The sequence below is a fragment of the Rattus norvegicus genome, chromosome 2 (assembly GCF_036323735.1).
Source record: "Rattus norvegicus strain BN/NHsdMcwi chromosome 2, GRCr8, whole genome shotgun sequence".
NCBI classification, from domain to species: domain Eukaryota; kingdom Metazoa; phylum Chordata; class Mammalia; order Rodentia; family Muridae; genus Rattus; species Rattus norvegicus.
In genome coordinates, this window is record NC_086020.1 from 152,746,642 (window position 1) to 152,771,293 (window position 24,652).

At 40.4% G+C, this 24,652-nt stretch overlaps 1 protein-coding gene across 7 annotated transcripts in view; it reads right to left on the minus strand.

Annotated features, from left to right (window-relative positions):
- Veph1 (ventricular zone expressed PH domain-containing 1) overlaps positions 1-24,652 on the minus strand; it is a 254,919-nt gene that overhangs the window by 153,994 nt on the left and 76,273 nt on the right. For all 7 annotated transcript variants that reach the window (XM_008761051.4, XM_039102624.2, XM_039102623.2 and 4 more), the window contains one exon: positions 923-1,143. In XM_008761051.4, the coding sequence (XP_008759273.1) occupies positions 923-1,143 (221 nt within the window). The remainder of the gene's footprint in view (positions 1-922; positions 1,144-24,652) is intronic.

The following is a 24,652-nucleotide window of genomic DNA, read 5'->3' on the forward strand; positions in this document are numbered from 1 at the left end:
TTGTAGGAAGAGTCTCTGTACTGAGACTAGAATGGCCTTCTTGAAGTGCTTTCTGAGTTTACTCCACCATGTATGATATCCTACAGTGACTCCTACAGGATAAAATTTCAACTTCTAAGAAAGGTATGCCAACCTCACCACCTCTCATCCCTGCCGCCACTTCCTCCTCCTCCTCCTCCTCCTCCTCCTCCTCCTCCTCCTCCTCTTCCTCCTCCTCTTCTTCCTCCTCTTCCTCTTCCTCCTCCCTGTCCTCTTCTTCTTCAACTCTAAATGATGTTCTTCTTGTAACATATACTTCACTCATAGAAAATGATGCCCCAATTTCAAGAAAGCCATACATGCCACCAAAAATACAGCCTGGTACAATCTGATTATCTCTCAAGACTTGGCCCAAAATATCTCTTCCTCTAGGAGATATTCCTTGATCTCAATTTTACCCCTCCTTTACCTGTAAACAGGTAGATCACACCATCTCATTGTTCTCCAAATTCCTGGAACCCATCTTTGTTAGTGTACCCTTCCCTAGCTTCTACTCTTACTCCCTCATTTTTAAAATATTGATCTAATCTACTTGGCAGTGACTTCCTTGGGTACAAGGATCATTCTCAGAATTCTGTTTATCTCTGCTTAGATTCCCAGTTCAGAGTAAATAAGTATCCATGCTTATCGAGTTAATAACACTTCCTGACCCTGTCGTTTGTACCTCATTATTATTTCTTTATCATGTTTTGAACTTCTTCTAGAGTTTTGCTGTATTTGGTTTCTATAGATATAGAAAGACTCTTGAAAGTTACCTAATCCATTCAGAGGTTACTCCTGGTTGATAAGCGGGCACAGCTCACTACACTACTGCAAAGGAAAACGTCACTGACTCCATGGTTCCCAGCATCTCTCCAGGATGCTGCTCAGAAGCGCTGCTCACCTGCCACTCTCGGCCTTGCTGTTTTCCAGTTGTCGGGAAAGCAGCTTGGCGATGTTGGTGAAGCTGTTGCTCATTCGGAAGATGTCCCTGCTGTGAGGGCCCAGAATGGAGGAGAAGGCATCTGTGAGACTCTTAATTTCCAGCAGGAGAATGTGGTGGAATGAATGCTCCATGTTAGCCAGCTGGCTCACCAGGTACCGTAGGCAGCTCCTGGCTCTCTCCTGCCAACAACAGTGAACAACAACAACAGAAGTCTGTAGGATAATATAAAATCCGAGTCCCGGAACTTCAATTCCCTCAAAGAAACATGGGTGATATTAATAATGCAGGTACTTTCGGAGACAACACATCTGTGTGAATTATGTCATGCAGTGTGTCACAGACACATCACCCATTCCCATCGTAGAGACAGAAGATATTAGTGGGGGATCTTTGTCACATATCAGGCCCATCTTAGAACACATCACGGAAGGATGAGGATGGAAATCTACCGAAGCAGACAGACAGTGAACAAAATACCTATGTAAAATACATAGTGTGTTGGATGGCGAGTGCAGCAGGAAGATGAGAAATTAATATTAAACAGTGCACGAGGAGCATCTCGGAGAGAAGGTAACATTCAACATCAATAAGCTTTTTATAATCGAAATTCAGCATGCTCAGTAACATGAATAAACAATTAGAGTAAAATCCATCCTGCTTGATTCAGGGAAGTGGGATGATCTAGAAGCCGGGCCACACGGGATGTGACATTTTGTTTACTGTTTGTCTCGCTGACAATGTAACTTTAAACTTCATATAAGATCCCCAGCCTCTGAATCAGATTTCTCTTTAGCATCCTAAAAAGTCATTCCACAAATATTTCCATGTCACCATGGTTTAGGGAACATTATTTCCTAGGCTGCTGATATATTTCAGTTGCCACAGCAATTTCATAGGACATGTGAAGCCCTGGGTTGATCCATAGATTCTTCCTCTACCCCAGCTCCCAAACTTTTCTCACCATAAAAAAATTAGAAAATTCTTTTCTTGGGAGCATTTGTCTTCCCGATGGTGAAGGCAGCCATGTGGATATTTGCTGAAATCAGCCTCGTTCTGAATGATCCTCTGGCAGCCAAACTGAGCTGAAGGGAAAATTAATCACATTGCGGGAACAAGAAAAATCTTAACTGCTCGGGACCCAGCATATGAACCCATGCCAACCTCACATCGTTTGTTCTGAAACCTTGGAGCACATCCAGGTACCTCACAGGGGTAACAGATGTGATTTTGGATGAGAAAGTGTGATGTTAGGGCAAGAAAGGGGTTAGGGAATTCTGATTTCTTTCTCAGTTCCAAAATATTTTGTCACCGGGGCTTAGTACTGCATATTTGTGCTTTAAGTCTTCCTGCAATGAAGGGGGTCAGCCGCACGTGTATGTCATAATGTGGGCCGGTCGCTGTCCAACAAGACGCATTGTTTGTTATTAAAATAAAAATAGTGGACACACAAGGGTAATTAGTCTATGTGTCAAGGCTGTCCCACGACGGCCTTTAGTACTTGTGGAATCCTTTGAATGACATCATGAGGTTAGTAATGGTAACTATTGTAGTGGGGTAACTAGTAGTAGTAGTCATCGTTTTTATGGGGACGATACTGAGGACAGACCAACATGCTTAAAGCCACATATGTCTCTATCTCTGAACTAATTGACAATGGTACTGGCCCCTCCTACCAAAAACCAAGTTAACCCATTCTCTTTTTGGTCTCTCATTCACGATCACAGTTAGGGTGGTTTTTGCTTAATTACATTAGATTTACCTAAAAGTATCATAAACACTCTGTAAATACGGGCCAGCAATTTTCAAACCTTTTGTTTATAGAGCCCCTTAACTCTTCTTAAAATGCTTGAAGGCCCCAAAGAATTTTTGTTTGCCTAAACTGTATGTACTGATATTGGCCATTTGGCAACTAACTGAGAAATAATCACCAACTCACTTAAAAATATTAAACCATTAAACCACGTTAAATACATATGTTTATGAAAAAATCCCATTATCTAAAACAGAACTTTTGCAAATCTCTATAGGCTATAGTGATTGTTCACATGGACAAAAACTGAAGGCTCACATCTGATCTTAACCTGCTGTGTTAAATCTAGCCTCACAGAGATTATATAGTTGGAAAAGGAGGAGGATTATTGTCAAAATATCCTTGATGATTATGCATATTCTTCATGGATAGTACATGAAAACTCAGTAAGGGGTAGTAACAACAGGCAATATTAATAGTTTTGTACTCTGTTACACTAAAATCTACTCGTCCATCCTGTAGTTTGGTTGAGTCTTTTATCCACTCATGATATTATGACATTAAGCATTGATAATCTGGCAAAACATTGGTTCATTGAGTTAAGAGTATCTTCAAATGTGGATGCATTTTATTCTATCAGAATATCAGAAACACTGCATTGGATAAAGGGGGACAGGGTCCATAACTAAGGAGCTATTGACAACTTGGTGGCTTTAAGTTGGAGAGAGTCAGTTTTCTTTAAGGGTGTTGCCCACACTAGTAGTGAATTGCCCAACATCCATGAATATATGGGCAGTATAAAATGACTCAATGGTTTATTAAAAAAAAGAGTGGGGTAACAATGATGGGTGAAGCTGGGAGAAGATAGAGAAGCAGAGACAAATATGATAAAAAAACATGGAACGGCATGTGTGTATGGGATTACCAAACAATAAAATATATTTTTAAAAGAAGTCAACATCATCACCATCATCACCATAACACCATCAACACCACCACCACCACCACCACCATCACCGCCGCCGCCGCCGCCACCACCACCACCACCACCACCACCACCACCACCACCACCACCACCAACAACAACAACAACAATATCCCTGAATCCCAACTGTGAATACCACCATGCTTCTCCTCAAGAAAGTCTTTCTGCTAGGGAAACCTCCATGTTTAGAGTAATGGACACAGATTTTCAGAACTCTAATTTTCATTCCAACCTCAGATTTTATCACCATCTGTGTCCATAAGATGTACATCTGTGGATCCAACAAACTGCAGATTAAAATATTCAAGGGGGAAAACGGGCATCTGTGCTGCACATGGGGGACCATTCCTGTCATATTTCTCTAAGCAATTCAGCACAAAGTTGGTCTGGACAGCACTTACACTGTGTTAGGTGTCCTAGGAGTCATTTAGAGATGGTATGATGTGTGCAAGAGGATGAGCACAAAAGTGCTGTTTTCTGTAAAGGAATCAAACACTCTTAGGTTCTGATATCCATAGTGTATTGATACTGCTCCCCTCCCTGTACTTTTTTTTGTAACAAAATACCTGACAAGAAGCAACTTAAGGGATGGGCTTATGTGTACTTACATTTCAAAGGATACAGTCTTTATATTTGAATATAGTCTGATATATTGCATTAGCACTCTGAAAAAAATAATAATGATAAAAACAGGAACTGGGGCCAGGCTAAGAGTGTGAAAGCCTGTCCCTTAGGCACCTACGTCCTCCAGTGGGGCCACCCATCAACAAGTTGTGGCTCTACATTATTCCTGATGGATTTGTACCCTTTTCATCCTTCCTAGATTAGGTTGTTGTAGTTTCCCATCAACTTTAATCACAGGACATGGTAGCCACAGAAATACCGTAAGGGATATCTTATACTCTAGACATAATCTTTCTTACCTCCATTGTGGAAGCAATACAATTTCCCCATCTGGATCAATCACCCCTCCTAACACTGTCATTCCTTTCTTAGCCTGTTGGCTTAAAGCATCAGAAACCCAAGATGTCCGGGGGGGAGTCTGAGCTTCCAGTTCGATAGAATGTTTGTTGTGGCTTCCTGACGAGAGTGTGCCCCACTCTAGAACCAAAACTTCTAGGCCAGCACAATGTAAGGTCAAGGAAATAATAAGCGAAAATGTTCCTACTGAGTCACTAGGGATCATAATGAGCTGAATCTTTCCTTTTCACCCCATAGATCCTGGCTATGGGGGAAACTGTACCTTATATTACACACGGATTCAAAAGATACACTGCCTTCTGGAGTACCTAGTTGGCATGGTAGCCTTCAAAAGGCCATTCCATGTTTCTATCTGGCCAGCTACTATAGGATGGTGGAGAACATACTAAGACCAGTGGATTCTACAACCCTGGGCCAAGTGTTGCACTTCTCTGGCTGTGAAATAAGTTTCTTGATTAGAAGCAATACTGTGTGGAATACCATAATGGTGGTTAAGGCATTCTGTAAATCCATGTTTGGTGGTTTTGGCAGAAGCATTACACACAGAAAAGGCAAGTCTATAACCTGAGTAAATATCCACTCTAGTAAGGAGTAAGTTTTGTGGTTTCCATAAAAGTGGTCCAATGTAGTTAATATCTGCCACCTGGTCACTGGCTGGTCACTCTGATGAACAGTGACATATCTGGGGCTCAGTGTTGAGCTCTGCCTTTGGCAGATCTGGCATTCAGTAAGTGGAAGTCTATGTTGTTGAGCCCATTTATAAACCCATTCCCATTGATGGGAATGGCTGAGGAAAAGAGTTGACTGTCCATTAAATGGGTCATTCTATCTATTTGATTCCTGAACTCCTTCTGAGCTGATGAGCACCACTATCTTCACATCCTTTGTCCATTTGGAGAGATCTATCCACATGTTTTTCCCCCAGATGTCATTCTTACCAATTTTCCAATCATGTTCTTTCCAAGTCCCTGACCATCCAGCCCATCCTTTGGCTGGCTACATGGCTACAAAAGCAAATGGATTCAGGGACCAATTGCACATCTGGTTATTTCTCTTTCTAAACAAAGTGTATGACCATGTTTACTACCTGTAATTCTGCCCGCTATGAAGATTTCTCTTTGTTGGTGTCTTTCAATGTCCCATAAAGGTTTGCAATGCTGCAGCCACCTATTAAAGGTTTGCAATGCTGCAGCCACCTATTTCTGGGTAGTGACTCCATAACATGCACAGCCATCAGTAAACCAGGTCCTAGTCTTTTCTTCCTCACTCAACTCATAGGGAACATGTCACAATGCTATAAGTGCATGTTTGTGGCAAATGGCATGATCACAGGAGTTGAAAACAGAAAAAAAAGCATTTAAATAGCTTGTGCCCTCAGGACCTGCTCAGATCAGATCACATTTATACCATAGCTATTTGACAAGAGATTGTTGGTATACACATTCTACTTTATGACTTGGTGGATCAAATAACACCCAGTTCATGATGAGTAGCTCAGGTTGCATGGTAACTTGGTGGTTCATTGTCAAATGTTCAATTTCTACTAAGGCCCAATTGCAGCCAAAGAGCTGTCTCTAAAAGGGAAAATAGTTGTCTGCAAATGATGGTAGCGCCTTACTCCAAAATCCCAAAGGTCTCTTTTCTGATTTATCTAGAAGCCTGCCACAGGCTCTAAACAGCATCCCTATCTGCCACTGATAGGGCAGCTACCATCAGCTCTGCTGGATTACAGGGTCCACTGTAGAGAAGCCTGGACAGCAGCCTGGACCTGCTGAACAGCCTTCTCCTGTTCCAGGCCCCACACAAAGCTAGCAACTTTCCAAGTCATTTGGTGTATGCGTGGGAGTAACATATTCAAGTGAGGAATGTACTGTCTCGAGAATGCAAATAGGCCCATTAAACACCATGTCCCTCTTTTAGTGGTGAGAGGGGCCAGGTATGATAACTTATCTTTCATCTTAGAAGGAATATGTCTGCATGTCTCATATCGCAGGACCCCTAAGAATTTCACTGAAGGAGAAGGCCCTTGAATTTTGGTTGAATTTATTTCCCATCGTCTGATGCATATATATGTTATCAATAACTTCAAGGTTGCTACCTCCTGTTCACTCGGTCCAGTTAGCATAATGTCATCAATACAGTGAACCAATAGATATTTGTGGAAGAGACAGACAATCAAGACCCCTTCTAACTAATTTATGATGCAGGCTGCTTGAGGTAAAACAGTAGAGGTATACTGCTGGCCTTGCCAACTGAAAGCAAATTGCTTATGGACAGGTGCTGAGAAGATGTAATTTGCTAAGTCAATTACTGTATACCATGTACCAGGAGATTGTTAGTCTGATGGTATGAACACCACATATGGTGCAGAAGCTGTGATTACAACCATTATTTGCCAGAGTTTTCAGTCTTCCATTGTCATTCTCCGTGATCCATCTGTCTTCTGCACCAGCAGATAGGAGAGTTAAAGGAAGATGAGGTAGGAACCACCTCCCTTGCATCTTTTAAGCCCTCAATGGTGACAGTAATTTCTACAATTCCTCTAGGAATTCAATAGTATTTTTGATTCACCATTTTCCTTGGTCAACATAACTCTAAAGGCTTCAATTTAGCCTTTCCAACCATAATATTCTTCACTTCACAGGTCAGGCAACCAATGTGAGAATTCTGCCAATTTCTAAAAGCATCTATTCCATTTATACTTTCTGGAATTGGGGAAGTAATCATGGGATGAATCCAGAGATCCACTGGACTTATTTTGAATTGGATGTTCCCCCAGATTCCATTAATCACCTGACCTCCATAAGTCTCTACTTTAACTGGAGGGCTACAGTGTTTTGTGGCATCTACTGGAATCAGCATCAGTTCAGAATCAGTATCCAATAGTCCCCAGGAACTCTGACCGTTTCCTTCCCCCAGTGTACAGTTTGTTACCTTTGTAAAAGGCTGTAGGTAACAGGGCCCCAGACCTTAGCACAACTGACTCGGTGACGGAAGTGCCATTCAGGAAGTCTCAGCAGATGGACAGCACCACCTGCCAAAACTAAAACACAGACCTAATCTATCAACGTCCATATAGTTCTAGGAAAATCTCAAAATGTACTAACTTTGTTTTTTTTTATTTTAGCTTCTGTAGTTCTACTTCTGGCTAACTGTTCTTATTAATTGAATTATATCAACTCAGAATGTGGGGTCCTTTTTTATAATTGGATATTTTTATTTACATTTCAAATGTTATTCCCTTTCCTGGTTTCCCGGACATAAGCCCCCATATGCCATCCTTTCCCCCTTCTTCTATAAGGGTGTTCCCCTACCCAACTACCCCTATTCCAGCTTCCCCCTAACATTCTCCTGCACTGGGGGGTGTCCAGCTTTGGCAGGACCAAGGATTTCTCCTCCCATTGGTGCTCAACAAAGCCATCCTCTGCTACATATGCAGCTGGAGCCATGGGTCTGTCTATGTGTACTCTTTGGGTAGTTTAGTCCCTGGGAGCTCTGGCTGGTTGGTATTGTTGTTCTTATGGGGTTGCAAACCCCTACAGCTCCTTTAATCCTTTCTCTAATTCCTCCATTGGGAACCCTGTGCTCAGTTCAATGGTTTGCTGCTAGCATTCACCTCTGTATTTGTCATGCTCTGGCTGAGCCTCTCAGAAGACAGCTATTACCAGGCTCCTGTCATCATGTAATTCTTGGCATCATAGATATTTTCTAGTTTTGGTGGCTGTATATATATGGGCTCTATCCCCAGGTGGGGCAGGCTCTGAATGGCCATTTCTATAGTCTCTGCTCCAAACTTTGTCTCTATATCTTATCCTATAAATATTTTTGTTCCCCCTTTTAAGATGGACTGAAGCATCCATACTTTGTTCATCCTTCTTCTTGAGCTTCATGTGGTCTGTGGATTGTATCTTGGGTAATTCAAGCTTTTGGGCTAATATCCACCTATCAATGAGTGCATACCAAGAACATGGGGTTCTTTTAATTTATTTTTTTTCTTAAAATCTCATCTTGAGAAAAGTTCAGTGCTACACTGGGATCCTCAGCACCGAGTCTAGTTGCTGGTCAGCTGATGAAGACTTTCTACTGGCTTAAACCCAGGTCCAAGCAGTCTTTTCTGGTGAATACCCATGACATGTCCCTAACAGTAAAACTTTTACATATTTTTATCAAGGCCCTTCCTCAGGGGAAATTGGCTGTGTCCCTTCATTTAAAATGTTCTGGGTCTGAAAACTGGCTCGAATCTGAAAATTGATTCATGGGCTGGGATTCCCTTTTACCAAGATCCCATGGAGCCTTCTTTCATTAGTTTGAGAGTTTTCCCACTTATACAGATCACACAAAGTGTGTGATCTTATGTAGATCAAATGAAAATTCAGTAGGTCTCGTATCCATTTCATGTCTGGGAACATCAGGATTGATTAGCCAGGACCAAAGGTCTACCATGCGAGTCATACCACCATAGAATTCACTTTGCCTGTCAGGTCACTGTGGATATTTCTTCGTCTGTGCTGTCCATTATGATAATTACAATCACTTTGCCTTTGGTGATGCAGTGCTGCCACCTGGCCTCTGGTACTTCAGGGCCCAATTAAGCCCATTGCATTTAATTCATCCAAGTGAGCATCCGTGTCTCCAACCCTAAGGTCTGGAATAAGGAAACGAGAGATAACAAAGCTCTTCAAATGTGCTGAAGAGCTCTCAGCATTTTTTGTTCTGTAGCATTAGTGAAAGGCAAGTGTTCTAGGCATTTCCATTGTGGTGGATTAGGTTTTATACAGTTACCCACTATAGCATTACAATTTCCCTGTGCCTTAAAATCCCTTTGTTAACACTAAGCTAAGGGATATCAGGCATCTCTGAATTCTTTTCAATAGTCCATCTCTTGACAAATGTTTCATCCAACCATTCAAAGAAACTTTTGATACTTTTTTTCTTAACTGTGTGAACTTCCATAATAAAACTTAGAACCTCAACTTAGAGGGCCCATATTAATAAACTCAGCCTGATCCAGTCTTATGTTTCTTCCACCAGTATCCTACACCCTTAAAATTCATCCCCACACATATTCCCCAGCCCTCTCCTTGAGTAAATTGGAAAACTCATTAAACTCTTTAGCAGTGTAGTACACATCCTTATGGACGACGCTTTCTACTCCCCTCTAGGAACCTGCTTAGTCTTCAGTCAGGTTATAGGTCTAGAAGCAAGTATTGGTGGGCCCTGAATGACATTAGTGGTGTCTTGCCTGGCATTTCCTCCAGAGAAAGTCCCTGCTAGTTTAGAAGACAAGGAAGGATTACTTTTCTCGATCAAAGATGAAAACGGCAGTATTTAGGGGTTGGGGTATGAGTACACCTTCTGTTGCAGGTGGAGTGACTACAGGCTCAGGTGAGAAAAACCCTTGAGTATCTGAGGGTTCAAAGTTCTTAGCTCCAATAGGGTTCTCCCATGCATCCCATCTTAAGATACAGGATCCCATTCTTTACCAATTCATGCCCTGACTTTAACTGCCAACCCTCAGAGGCTTGGACTTGAATTTTTGTTGTAATGCAGCCAACCTTACAATGAGAGTTTTGGTTTGTTTCTCTGCAATTTGATCTCTGTGGCTGTTGGAGAGAAGGCTTTCTTCCAGAACAGGCTTAGGAACCTAAGACTGTTTATGTGCATCTGGAGCTGGTCAGTTTTATCACTAAGTTCATTGTTCCTCACCATATTCTGAGATGGTGGGCAGTGGTTAATTTGATCAAGGAACTTGTTTGTTTCCTTTGTCAATGGATCCCAAGATGCTAGGAGCCACTAACTGGCATTGTCACTTCCCGTACTTTCCACAAACTGTCAACACTTTTTATTGTCACCAAGTTCCCTCTCACATTTGGTGAATAAGGATAATCAAATGCATTTGTCTCCTTAAGTTTGTAAAATAGTTCACAACATGGGCTCTCAGGGTTCTCTGAGCTCTCACGAGAGGCTTATGCAACTGGAGAGGCTTCGGTAACTGTTGGGGTTGCCAAATTAGAAAGCCTATTCCAGATACATAAAATATTCATCCTTATACCTCTGTTGCTTTAGAACCCCTTATGATAAGAAGTATGTATTATTAGTTAGGGTTTTCTAGAGTAACAAAATTTACAGAATGAATCTTTCTGTCACCTCTATGTCAGTTATACCTAAATCTATCTATAAAGGAGATTTATTAGAATGACTTACAGGCTATAGTCCAGCAAATCCAACAATGGCTGCCTCCAAACAGAAAGTCCAAGAACAACCCAGTAGTTGTTCAGACAACCAGGCTGGATGCCTCAGTCTATTTTTAGTATGTGATGGAATTTTAGAGAAGTATATTCTAATGTCAATGAAAAATAGACTTAGTAGCAAGAGTGGGAGCAAGCAGGCACACACACACACACACACACACACACACACACACAGAGATATGGATTAGAAGGGGGTCTTCCCACTTCAAATGATTTAATTAAGAAAAATATCCTTCACAGGTATGTTCAGTCATTTGAGTTTGTTCATTCCAGATATAGTCTAGTTGACAATCAAAAATAGTCATTACAAAGACCAAGTGTTCAAACACAGGAGACTATGACAGATATTTCACATATAAAGCATAGCACATTGGGGTACTAGAACCAATATCCCACAGGTCTCTGGGGTTACTGCAGTAATATCTGTAATATTTGTAGTCTTGCTGAAAATGGAAAACTTACTTGATTCCTTTCTCCAGATAACATTTATCAACCAGTTCAAATGCAATAACCACAGGCTGTTTGTCAATCTTTATTTCAAGTAAAAAGTAACCTTCAAAAGAACTAGTCAGGTGATCTGGTAAGACAAATGCCTAAATTGGGTTCCTAAGTTAACCTCTATATTCTCGAATTTAAATATGCATTAGAAATTTTGAGCCAAATCACATTTCCCACTAACCATATTGAATATTAAAACCATTCAAGATTGAGATTTAATAAGACCAGTAATTTCTACTGTTTCATCAAGCTAAGTAAGTCCTTGTCAGAGTGGGGAGGTTGGGGCTAGAAGGTCAAGAGAGTGATGCTTGCCACCAAGGAACCTTTGGAGAATGTCTGGATATATTTCTGGTTGTCATAATTGAGGAGACAGAAGGGTTGAATGCAGAATCCAGTGGGAAAAGGCCAGAGATGCTGTCAAACATCATGTAACACACAGGATAGCCCCTAGCTAAGGGTCATCTAGCCCAAAGCGTCAATGGTGTCAGGCTGAGAAATCCCTAGTTAAGTGAAAACCGGCTTTTCCCCTGGTCCCACAACTGTCAATACAATCTGGTGCCACTGTCCTGATTTGTGGTAATCACTAGAGGTTTTTCAAACTGTTGCTTTGTGTTATCAGTGCAGATGTCAACTGAGTAGAGACAGTAAACAATGCCTTATGACCACTGCATTACTGTGAGAATAACTCCAGCATCACAGGTCCCCACTGAAAGGACCTAAGGAGTCATGGGTCACAATGAGGATCGATGAAATAGACACATGCTTGGCAACATTTTCTCTAAGAAACAGATAGGAAATATTTTTAACCTAGTTAGTCATATGAACTCTGTTTTCAAAAAACAGCTGTTGACAGTACTACCTGACTGTGACTAGATCTGGCCAGCAACAGCAATTTGCTGACCTCTGAACTAGATTATGTATTGGCAAAATTGCATTGGCCATATTGTTTAGTTTAGTTTTAAATATGTGTGTGATATTCCCCTTATCTTATAAATCATGGATTGGTAGATAAGCCAAGTTGACTGATGGGTATATTATATCTTCGTGGCTCTTCCAGAAAAAGACAGTCCAAACTGTTGGGACATGATTTTCTACAAAGCCCTCTCAATCACAGCCAGTGAGATGAATGCAAGGTCAGCCTTACAGGGTCAGTGGTTTTCCTTGTGCTGAAGACTGAACCCAGGGCCTCCTCCTGCTAGAGAGGCACTCTATCTAGAGAGTCAGAACCCACAACAGAGCGCTTTGTGAAGTCTCTTGCATATCTTCCAGTTTGTAGTTCCTAATGGCTACATATTAAAACTTAGGTGGGATGGAGATGTATTTTCCTCAGAATGTCACTCTTCAGCTATTTGCCTTACAGTTACAGCTTACAGTTCTGCTGGTTTCCAGAAGAATGAGCAATAGTGGGCAGCTTTAACATATGCTGAGAGGTTTTGGTTTTCTCTCTTGATTCTACCACTAAATGATAATTAAACAGATTCTTTTTAAAATTTTTTATTGTATATTTCTTTAATTACATTTCAAAGGTTATTCCCCTTCCTGGTTTCCTGTCCATAAGCCCACATTCTCTCCCCTCCCCCTCCCCCATACGGATACTCCCCCTATACGTTCACCCTTATTGCCCTCTCCCATGTTCCCCTGCACTGGGAGTCCAACCCTGGCAAGACCAAGGGCTTTCCCTTCCACTGGTGCCCCAAAAAGGCTATTCTCTGCTACATATGCATTTGGAGCCCAGGGTCAGTCCATGTACAGTCGTCTTTGGGTAGAGGCTTAGTCCCTGGAAGCTCTGGTTGGTTGGCATTGTTGTTCTTATGGGGTTGCAAGCTCCTTCAGCTCTTTCAGTCTTCCTCTAATTCCCCCCAAGGGAGTCCTGTTCTTAGTTCGGTGGTTTGCTGCTAGCATTGAACTCTGTATTGGACATGCTCTGGATGTGCCTCTCAGGAGAGATATATATCCAGTCACTTTGCACATGTGTTTTTTAGCTTCATCAATCTTATCTAGTTTTGGTGGCTGTATATAAATATATATGGGCCACATGTGTGTCAGGCTCTGAACGGCCATTCCTTGAGTTGCTGCTCTAAACTTTGATTCCATATCCCCACCTATGAATATTTTCCCCCTTTTAAGAATGAGTGGGAGCATCTGCATTTTGGTCATCCTTCTTGAACTTCTTGTGGTCTGTAAATTGCATCTTGGGTAATTTGAGCTTTTTGGCTAATATCCACTTATCAATGAGTCCATACCAAGTGTGTTTTTCTGTGATTGAGTAACCTCACTCAGGATGATATTTTCTAGTTCATTCCATTTGCCTATGAATTTCATGAAGTCATTGTTTTTGATAGCTGAGTTCCATTGTGTAGATGTACCACATTTTTTGTTTCCATTCCTCTGTTGAAGGGCATCTGGGTTCTTTCCAGCTTTTGACTATTATAAATAAGGCAGCTAGGAACGTAGTGGAGCATGTGTCTTTGTTGTATGTTAGAGCATATTTTGGGTATATGCCCAGGAGAGGTATAGCTGGGTCCTCAGGTAGTGAAATGTCAAATTTTCTGAGAAACCTCCAGAGTGACTTCCAGAGTGGTTGTGCCAGTTTGCAATCCCACCAACAATGGAGGAGTGTTCCTCTTTCTCCACATCCTCGCCAGCATCTGCTGTCACTTAAGTTTTTTATTTTAGCCATTCTGACTGGTGTGAGGTGGAATCTCAGGGTTGTTTTGATTTGCATTTCCCTGATGACTAAGAATGTTGAATACTTCTTTAGGTGCCTTTTGGCCACTTGATAATCCTCAGCTGAGAATGTTTTGTTAACTCTGTACCCCATTTTTTAATAGCGTGACTTGACTCTCTGGAGTCTAACTTCTTGAATTCTTCGTATATTTTGGATATTAGCCCTCTATCAGTTGTAGGACTGGTAAAGTTTTTTCCCAATCTGTTGGTTGCCATTTTGTCCTAATGACAGTGTCTTTTGCTTTACAAAAGCTTTGCAGTTTTATGAGGTCCCATTTGTCAATTCTTGATCTTAGAGCATAAGCCATTCATGTTTTGTCCAGGAAATTTTCCAGAGTGCCCATGTGTTCGAGACTCTTACCCACATTTTCTTCTATTAGTTTGAGTGTATCTGGTTTGATGTGGAGGTCCTTGATCCACTTGGCCTTAAGCTTTATACAGGGTGATTAAGAATGGATCAATTTGCATTAGTCTACATGCTGACCTCCAGTTGAACCTGCACCATTTGTTGAGAATGCTATCTTTCTTCCATTGGATGGTATTAAATCCTTTGTCAAAGATCAAGTGGCTATAGCTGTGTGGGTTCATTTCTGGGTCTTCAATTCTGTTCCACTGATCTACCTGCCTGTCTCTGTACCAATAACATACAGTTTTTATGACTATTGCTCTGTAATACTGCTTGAAGTCAGGGATGGTGATTCCCCCAGAACTTCTTTTATTGTTGAGTATAGTTTTCGCTATCCTGAGTTTTTTGTTATTCCAAATGAATTTGCAAATTGATTTTTCTATCTCTATAAAGAATTGAGTAGGAATTTTGATGGGGATTGCATTGAATCTGTAGATTGCTTTTGGCAAAATGGTCATCTTTACTAATCCTGCCAATTCATGAGCATGGAAGATCTTTCCATCTTCTGAGATATTCCTCAATTTCTTTCTTCAGAGATTTGAAGTTCTTGTCATACAGATCTTTCACTTGCTTGGTTAAAGTCACACCAAGATATTTTATGTTATTTGGGACTATTGTGAAGGGTGTAATTTCCTTAATTTCTTTCTCAGCCTTTATCATTTATCGTTTGAGTAGAGGAAGGCTACTGATTTGTTTGAGTTAATTTTATACCTCGACACTTTGCTGAAGTTGTTTATCAGGTTAAGTAGTTCTTTGGTGGACCTTTTTGGGATGCTTAAGTACACTATCATATCATCTGCAAATAGTGATATTTTGATTTTTTCCCTTCCAATCTGTATCCCTTTGACCTCCTTTCCCTGTCTGATTGCTCTGGGTAGGACTTCGAGTACTATATTGAATAAGTAGGGAGAGAGTGGGCAGCATTGTCTAGTTCTTGATTTTAGTGTGATTGCTTCAAGTTTCTCTCAATTTAGTTTGATGTTAGCTACTGGTTTGCTGTATATTGCTTTTACTATATTTAGATATGGGCCTTGAATTCCTGATCTTTCCTGATCTTTTATCATGAAGGGGTGTTGAATTTTGTCAAATGCTTTCTCAGCATCTAATGAAATGAGGTTCTTATCTTTGAGTTTGTTTATATAGTGGATTACATTGATAGATTTTTGTATATTAAACCATCCCTGCATCCCTGGGATGAAGCCTACTTGATCATGATGGATGATCATTTTGATGTGTTCTTGGATTCAGTTTGCAAGAATTTTATTGAGTATTTTTGCGTCAATATTCCTAAGGGAAATTGGTCTGCAGTTCTCTTTCTTTGTTGGATCTTCGTGTGGTTTTGGTATAAGATAATTGTGGTTTCATAGAAGGAATTCGGTAGTGCTCTGTCTGTTTTAATTTGTGGAATAGTTTAGACAGTATTGGTATGAGGTCTTCTATGAAGGTCTGATATATTTCTGCACTGAACCCATCTGGACCTGGGTTCTTTTTGGTTGGGAGACTTTTAATAACTGCTTCTATTTCTTTAGGAGTTATGGGGTTGTTTAGATGATTTATTTGTTCCTGATTTATCTTTGGTACCTGGTATCTGTCTAGAAAATTGTTCATTTCCTCCAGATTTTCCAGTTTTGTTGAATATAGGCTTTTGTAGTAGGATCTGATTCTCTTCTTATGTCTCCCTTTTCATTTCTGATTTTCTTAATTTGGATACACTCCCTATGACCTCTAGTTAGTCTGGCCAAGGGTTTATCTATCTTAATGATTTTTTTTCAAAGAACCAGCTCCTGCTTTTGTTGATTCTTTGTATAGTCCTTTTCATTTCTACTTGGTTGATTTCAGCTCTGAGTTTGATTATTTCCTGCCTTCTACTCCTCTTGGGTTTATTTATTTCTTTTTGTTCTAGAGCTTTTAGGTGTGCTGTCAAGCTGCTGACATATGCTCTCTCCTGTTTCTTTCTGCAGGCACTCAGCGCTATGAGTTTTCCTCTTAGCACAGCTTTCATTGTGTCCCATAAGTTTGGGTATGTTGTGCCTTCATTTTCATTAAATTCTAAAAAGTTTTTAATTTCTTTCTTTATTTCTTCCTTGACCAGGTTGTCATTGAGTAGAGCATTGTTCAACCTCCATGTATATGTAGCCTTTCTGTCATTATTGCTGTTATTGAAGACCAGTCTTAGTGTGTGGTGATCTGATAGGATGCATGGGATTATTTCTATCTTCCTGTATCTGTTGAGGCCTGTTTTGTGACCGATTATATGGTCAATTTTGGAGAAGGTTCCTGCGGTGCTGAGAAGAAGGTATATCCTTTTGTTTTAGGATGGAATGTTCTATAATATCTGTTAAACCCAATTGGTTCATAACCTGTTAGTTTCTCTATGTCTCTGCTTAATTTCTGTTTCCGTGATCTGTCCAGTGATTAGAGTGGGGTGTTGAAATCTCCTACTATTATTGTGTGAGGTGCAATGTGTGCTTTGAGCTTTAGTAAGGTTTCTTTTATGAATGTAGGTGCCCTTGTATTTGGAGCACAGATATTTAGGATTGAGAGTTCATCTTGGTGGATTTTTCCTTTGATGAATATGAAGTGTTCTTTCGTATCATTTTTAATGACTCTTGGTTGAAAGTCAATTTTATTTGATAATAGAATGGCAACTCCAGCTTTTTTCTTCAGGCCATTTGCTTGGAAAAATTTTTCAACCATTTACTCTGAGGTATTGTCTGTCTTTGTCTCTGAGGTGTGTTTCCTGCATGTAGAAAAATGCTGGGTCCTCTTTAGGTATTCAGTCTTTTAGTCTATGTCTTTTTATTGGGGAATTGGGTCCGTTGATGTTGAGAGATATTAAGGAATAGTGATTGTTGCTTCCTGTTATTTTCATTGCTAGAAGTGGACTTATGTTTGTTTGTCTCTCTTTTGGTTTCATTGCAAGGAAATTATATTCTTGCTTTCTGTACAGTGTAGTTTCTCTCCTTGTGTTGGAGTTTTCCATCTATTACCCTTTGTAGGGCTGGATTTGTAGAAAGATATTGTGTAAATTTGGTTTTGTCATGGAATATCTTCATTTCTCCATCTATGTTCATTGAAAGTTTGCTGGATACAGTAACTTGGGCTGGCATTTGTGTTCTCTTAGGATCTGTATGACATCTGTCCAGGATCTTCTGGCTTTCATAGTCTCTGGTGAGAAGTCTGGTGTAATACTTATTGGTCTGCCTTTATATGTCACTTGTCCTTCTTCCCTTACTGCTTTTAATATTCTTTCTTTATTTTGTGCATTTGGTGTTTTAACTATTATGTGACGGGAGGAATTTCTCTTCTGGTCTAATCTATTTGGAGTTCTATAGGCTTCTTGTATGTTTATGGGTATCTATTTCTTTAGGTTAGGGAAGTTTTCTTCTATAATTTTGTTGCATATATTTACTGGTCCCTTAAGTTGGGAGTCTTCACTTTCTTCTATACCTATTATCCTTAGGTTTGATCTTCTCATTGTGTCCTGGATTTCCTGTTTGATTTGGGCTAGGAGCTTTTTGCGTTTAACATTATCTTTGACAGTAATGTCGACATTTTCTATGGTATCTTCTGCCCCTGAGATTCTCTCTTCTATTTCTTGTATTCTGTTGGTGATGCTTGTGTCTACAGCTCCTTGTGTCTTCTTTTGGTTTTCTATTTCCAGGGTTGTCTCCCTTTGTGCTTTCTTTATTGTTTCTATTTCCATTTTCAATTCTCCCACCTGTTTGTTTGTGTTTCCTGTAATTCTTGTTTTCCTGTAATTCCTTGTTTTCCTGTAATTCTTTCAGTGATTTTTGTGCTTCCTCTCTAAGGGCTTCTACTTGTTTACTTGTACTTTCCTGCATTTCTCTAAGAGAGTTCTTTATGTCTTTCTTAAAGTCCTCTATCATTATCAAAAAATGTGATTTCAAATCTAAATCTTGCTTTTCTGGTGTGTTTGGATATCCAGTATTTTCTTTGGTGGGAGTAATGGGCTCTGATGATGCCAAGTAGTCTTGGTTTCTGTTGATTATGTTCCTGCGCTTACCTTTAGTCATTGGATTATCTCTGGTGTTTGCTTGTCTTGCTGTTTCTGGGAGTGACTTGGCCCTGCTGTAGGCCTCTGTGTCAGCACTCCTGTAGAACTGTTTTCCTGTTTTCTTTCAGCCTTTCCTGAGAACAGGTGCTCTGCTCTCAGTTGTGGCAGCACTTCTGGAGACTGTCTTCCAGCTCTAGGCATGGGCTGGAATCAAAGGGTCCTGCCCCTGATTGCTCCTGTAAGTCCTTGCACCCAGCGGGCACAGTTGGCACTATGTGATTTCCTTTTGGGTCTGGACTGTGGGCAGAGGGTATTCTCCTCTGACTTCTTAGGAGTATCCATACTTCTGAGGTTCCAGCTCTCCCCCATAGAATTTCGGTGCAGGGACCTGTGGGATGGTATCCTAAAAAGATTCTTGAATTGTGTTATTTTTATTTTTCTGTTTTATCAGTTTCACCAATAATGTACTCCAGTCAGTGTTCACTACAGTCATCACTGTTGGCTTATTGACAAATTTGAGCACTGCTTACTAATTTCTGTTTATCTAACTGGTAAGATTTTTTTTTTCGGAGCTGGGGACCGAACCCAGGGCCTTGCGCTTGCTAGGCAAGCGCTCTACCACTGAGCTAAATCCCCAACCCCAAGATTATTTTTAAAATGGAGAAATGGAACTGCATTTTCATTGAGTAATATCCTTTGATGCTTATGCCATTCTCCTTCAGAGAATGGAGAATTATTAGAATTATGATAACAATTTACTAACCAATAATCAGTTTTGACACAGTAAACTGGAGAAATTAAAGCAGAAATTTCCTTGAACTGTCCATAGAATCTCCGAAACTGTGGAACTGCCCTTTCAAGTGATCGGCTCTTTACTTGGCCAGAATGATCTGCTGTTTTTAGTGTCACTACCACATATGGACACCTAAAAGATCTGGAGCTGCCAGAACTCTTAGCTATGCCCATGTTCTACTTAAATATGTGAATAAAAGTTGATTAATTAAGGCAGAACAATCCTTGGTCTGCACTTTCTGGGTAGAACATCTTAAATTACACCGTCAGAGGTTATCACTTCAAGCAAGAAGGGTAAAAGCAACCAAGGCATTAGGGAAGAGCCTGGCTGGAGTAAGGACACTCAAGAATAGGACTGGCTCACTCCCCAGTGGCCCTTCTGCTATTGGTACTAGACTGCCACTCACCTGGCTGGTGACCTCAGATTTAGCATCCAGCATCTGCCCCTGGGCATATACCTAGGTCACGCTTGTATGTTCTGAATAAAGTTTTCAAAAAGAAAGCATTGATTTGTATTGGTACAGAAAGTGAGAGAACATTTTGAGTTTAGCTATGGTTTGTTCTACAAAGGTTCATGTGTTGAGTAGGACTCAGTCTCTAAAAGAATAGTATTTAGAGATGGTAGAAACTTTGAGAGGTTGGTCATGGGAGCACTTCCCTCAGAAGGGACTAACACCCATCTTGAGAGTCAATCAGGTCTCAAGATAGACTAGATAGATAGACTAGATAGCATAGAGTGCACTGATAATTAAACAATCAATAATGGGCTATAATAAGGCAAGGTCATCATATGTGTACTACCATAGGATTATAAATGGTGCTTAGGAGAAAGAAGAAAGGTAGAATTCCTGGTGGTACATAGATGTAGGGTACCATCAAATGCTTAACTCAGATGCTTTTAAAAGACTTAGAGCAGAAATAGAGATGGCTTGGAGGGATGAGCTGCAGTCCAGCTGATCCAGCCACAAAGTGTCCAGGTACCTCTCAGTTTGGCCATGTTTCTACACATTGTTTCCAGGCAGAGATGTTCATTTAGGGGAAGATAGATAACAAGAAACTAGATCTCCCTCCTGGCACAAAATCCTTTCTAAACTCACTTTCCCATTGTTCATGAAGTTAATTATTAAAAAATTTGACTCAAAGGACACAGGAGTCACTGGCCTAGGGTTGTCTGGTGACTGTTGATTTGTCTGGGACCCTTAGTTATGACTTAAACCTATCATTTCTGACCTCTTAAGTAAAGAACTCCTTTACCCTACCTCTTTCCCCTTTAACACCTCTATACCAGCAGTTAAGGAACCTATCCCCTGGTTCAAGACATTAGGCACGTTTATTCTGAAGTGGTTCCCCTCCCTCCTGTTGTGGTTAACCCTTACTTCTTTCCACTATCCCCTTGGGGACTTCTGATTTTTCAGTCCTAGATCTCAAGCATGCGTTTTTCGCTATCCCTCTAGATACCCCGTTACAGGACATATTTGCCTTTACCTGGACAAATACTAACACCCATTTCTCTAATCAACTTATCTGGTCTGTTCTACCTCAGGGATTCTGGGACAGCCCATACCTATTTGGCCAGGCCCTGCCTTCTGACTTATTTTCTCTGTCTTTCCCTAAATCTAAGATTGTGCATTACATTGATGATATCCTCTGTAGCCCTTCTCTAAGAATTAGCAAAGCCGACACCTCTACTCTTCTAAACTTCCTTTCCAGTCAAGGCTACAGGGTCTCACCTTCTAAAGTCCAACTGTCCACTCCTCAGGTCACCTATTTGGGACTAACAATTACCCCAACCCACAAGGCTATTACCTTAGATAGAAAGAATCTGATTCAGTTTCTAACTGTCCCTTCTACAATTGATTTTTATCATTCCTAGGAAAGCTATTTTTTTATGTTTCTGGGTTCCTCCCTTTTCCTTCCTTTCTCATCCTTTATGTGAAGCAGTGTTAGGCGCTACTCATGAACCTCTTCTCAAACCTGTTACCAAGCCCATTCAAAGGCTCCAACCTGCTCTCCTTAAGGCCCCGCCTTACATCTCCCTGACCTGATTTGTCCCTTTTCCTTCTGTGCAACTAAAAAGGAGGGATTTGCCCAGCTTTTATGAGATGAGCCATCATGGCTCTGAAAGACACCACTATTCCCATGTCAACATCATTGCTTTGTGCAGTGGTCTGCGATGTCACCTCCTGACCCCCATTTTCTAATGTGTCATGAGCCCTGGCTGATGCAGATGTTTAATCTTGCCTTTCCTACACACAGGGTCACAAGATAAGCCTCAGATATTTTGTCAGCAACCTAAAGGAGACTAAGAAAGAACCCATGCTTAGATGAGAAGTACAATTATGACTGAATCAAAGGGGAAATTCTGTCCAATTGTTTCTAAAAGACTTTAATATGGCTCCATACAATGGGTATGAAATATCCTTTGGAGATTTGGAAGTTTGTCTAACATCTGTAGATGAATGGGGCACGTGTGTGTTACAATGTATGTATGGAGGTCTGAAGATAATTTTCAGGAGTCAATCCTCTTTTCTCCACCATGGGTTCTGGGAACTGACTTCAAATTGTTAGGCTTGTCCAGCAAGGGCATCTTGCTGGCATATACACACACGCACACATGCATATATACCATACATACTTCACCACATAAATACATATCACATATTCATAATGCACATACAATCTGTAAAATGTATGCACAATACTGGTGAAGAAAATAGGCACTAAAGTTTACCATATTAAAAAACTAGGACACAATCATTTTTAAAGAGAATATTGAAAAGGCAAGTATCCCATATCCCTCCTACTCCCCCCCCCCCAGCAGAATAATGTATAGAATGAACATAAATTTTAGCTATCTGTCTTGGGTCTTCTGATTTGGAGACAAATACAGTATATTTTTATTTAGGGGTGTGTGCATGCCATATGTTATGTGTGGAGGTATATGTGACATGTGACAGTGTGTGAGAATTGGTTCTCTCCTCTCATCTTGTGGGTCCTGGCGTCCTTAGGTTTGGTGGCAAGTTCCTTTAACTCTGGGTGAAATCATCAAAAACATTAAAAAGTTCTTTTCCATATGTACAACAATGCCAAGCAACCAGAGCTTCCAGGGACTAAGCCACTACCTAAAGACTATACATGGACTGACCCTGGACTCTGACCTCATAGGTAGCAATGAATATCCTAGTAAGAGCACCAGTGGAAGGGGAAGCCCTGGGTCCTGCTAAGACTGAACCCCCAGTGAACTAGACTGTTGGGGGGAGGGCGGCAATGGGGGGAGGGTGGGGAGGGGAACATCCATAAGGGAGGGGAGGGGGAGGGGGATGTTTGCCCGGAAACCGGGAAAGGGAATAACACTCGAAATGTATATAAGAAATACTCAAGTTAATAAAAAAAAAGTTCTTTTCTTTTACTCTTTGCTCAAGTCTTGATTTCCCTATATATTTTCTTGGAGTAATTAAAACTGTTTCTACTCATCAATAAATAAATAATTACATTAGGATTTATAAGCATTTTAATATTTTCAAACATCACACAATCCATGTAAAAGAAAGACATTTCTACCTTTGCTATTTATGAATTAGTTCACATGATTTTAGGAACATGAACAGTAATAAATCATTCCTACCCCTCCAAAAGATATCTGGACAAAACAATTTTAAAAATAATCTTCAGTAATAGAAGTTAAAAAAGCAGCCGATGAAGACAGATGTCTCCTTTGTTTTGTATGAACTTCAAATTTTGTCATATGGCAAAAATGAAGGCTAAATTGGACTGAGTTAAACTCTGCATTTGGCATAGAATACGAAGCAGAATCTCCCTTGAAGGAAAAAAAATCTACAAAGTCTAAGTTCTCCATTTATAAAGCAAGCATGGCTTAGACATATTTAAGGCCAGAACTTTCTAAGTCTTTCTCAAAAAGTTTGAACGAAAATGATTTAGGATTTAAAATACTAACCAAAGAATGAAAGGGAGCCTAACTACTTGTGGGTTTTGTGTATTATACAGCTTAAGTCTTCACTTTGACTGATTTTAAGGGGAAATAAGACATAGTCTTTCACCAAGTAACTTTTTCCAATTTATAATTATTTTCCTGAATTAGAACTCAATGTGGCCATGTTTCTGTTTCAACAACCCCCGATCCCTACTTGTTCTGGGTTTACTCACAAACAACTTTTCATTGCTTTGGTCCCTCCAAATGCTTACAGATCTTAAACTTTGGAGAAGGCCATCTAATTTGAGCTTCAAACATAGTGTTCTGATTGATAACAGATTTAAGAGTTCTATAGTTCAGACTTACTCTGTAAAAACTGGGGGCTTGGGAATGTAGCCTTTGAAAGATAGACCTTTTGTGTGGACCCAGAATGTATTCCACTAAGCTAAAGTTTCCTCTGCCACAGCGCAGGGTCCCCTCATGTAAATGACCTCTCATTGATTATCCTGGACAATGAATCCACTATTTCTTTCGCTCTAATTAAACATTTTTTTGAAAGACCATTGGGGACACAGCACTGAAAAACTTCTGGTAAACTCAAAGGCACACATCATCCTTAATCACACAAGGATTTGCTGTGCAACTGAGGAGCAAGAGTGAGAGAAAGTAAATAATTAATGGGAACCATTTTGGGGAAGGATGCTGTTGTTGTAGGTCCAAAAAGAAATAAGAAGAAAGAGAGGAAAGAGGGAAAGAGGGAGGAATGGAGGGAAGGAAGAACAGAGGTAGGGCAGAGAGAGTCAGAGAGTGACAGAGACAGAGGCAGAGATAGAAGAGGGAGAAAGGCAGAGATAGACAGACAGACTGAGAGAGGAGGGCAGATTGTACTTGAAAGTTTTTTCCTTAGGTCAACGAAACGTGCAATTTTTTTTTGTTCATCAACGGAAGCAACAACATAGTAAAAATTTAACTCAGTTAAACTCTATCGGTTACAATGAAACTTGCCACAATTAACTCATCATAGGATGTATCCTGCTCCTTATATAAGTATATATGCAGTACCCATTTTTCTTTATACTTATTTCAAAACAAATAACCAGACTGTCTTACCAGTGGAAGTTGGGATATAACTTCCCAAGTACAAGGTAGAAAGATTTGGGTGAATACATTTTACTGCTCCCAGACAGAGAAGAATGGGGTGGAAAGGCCACATTTTTTCCAAATGGTAGCCCTGGGGTCTTGCCCATTATCCATGCAGCTTTGTCGGCTGTAGTTTATTAATTTTGTCCCATAGCAACCGTATTTTCACTGTGAGATGCCTTAACTGAGTGAAGCAGGGGATGAAGGAA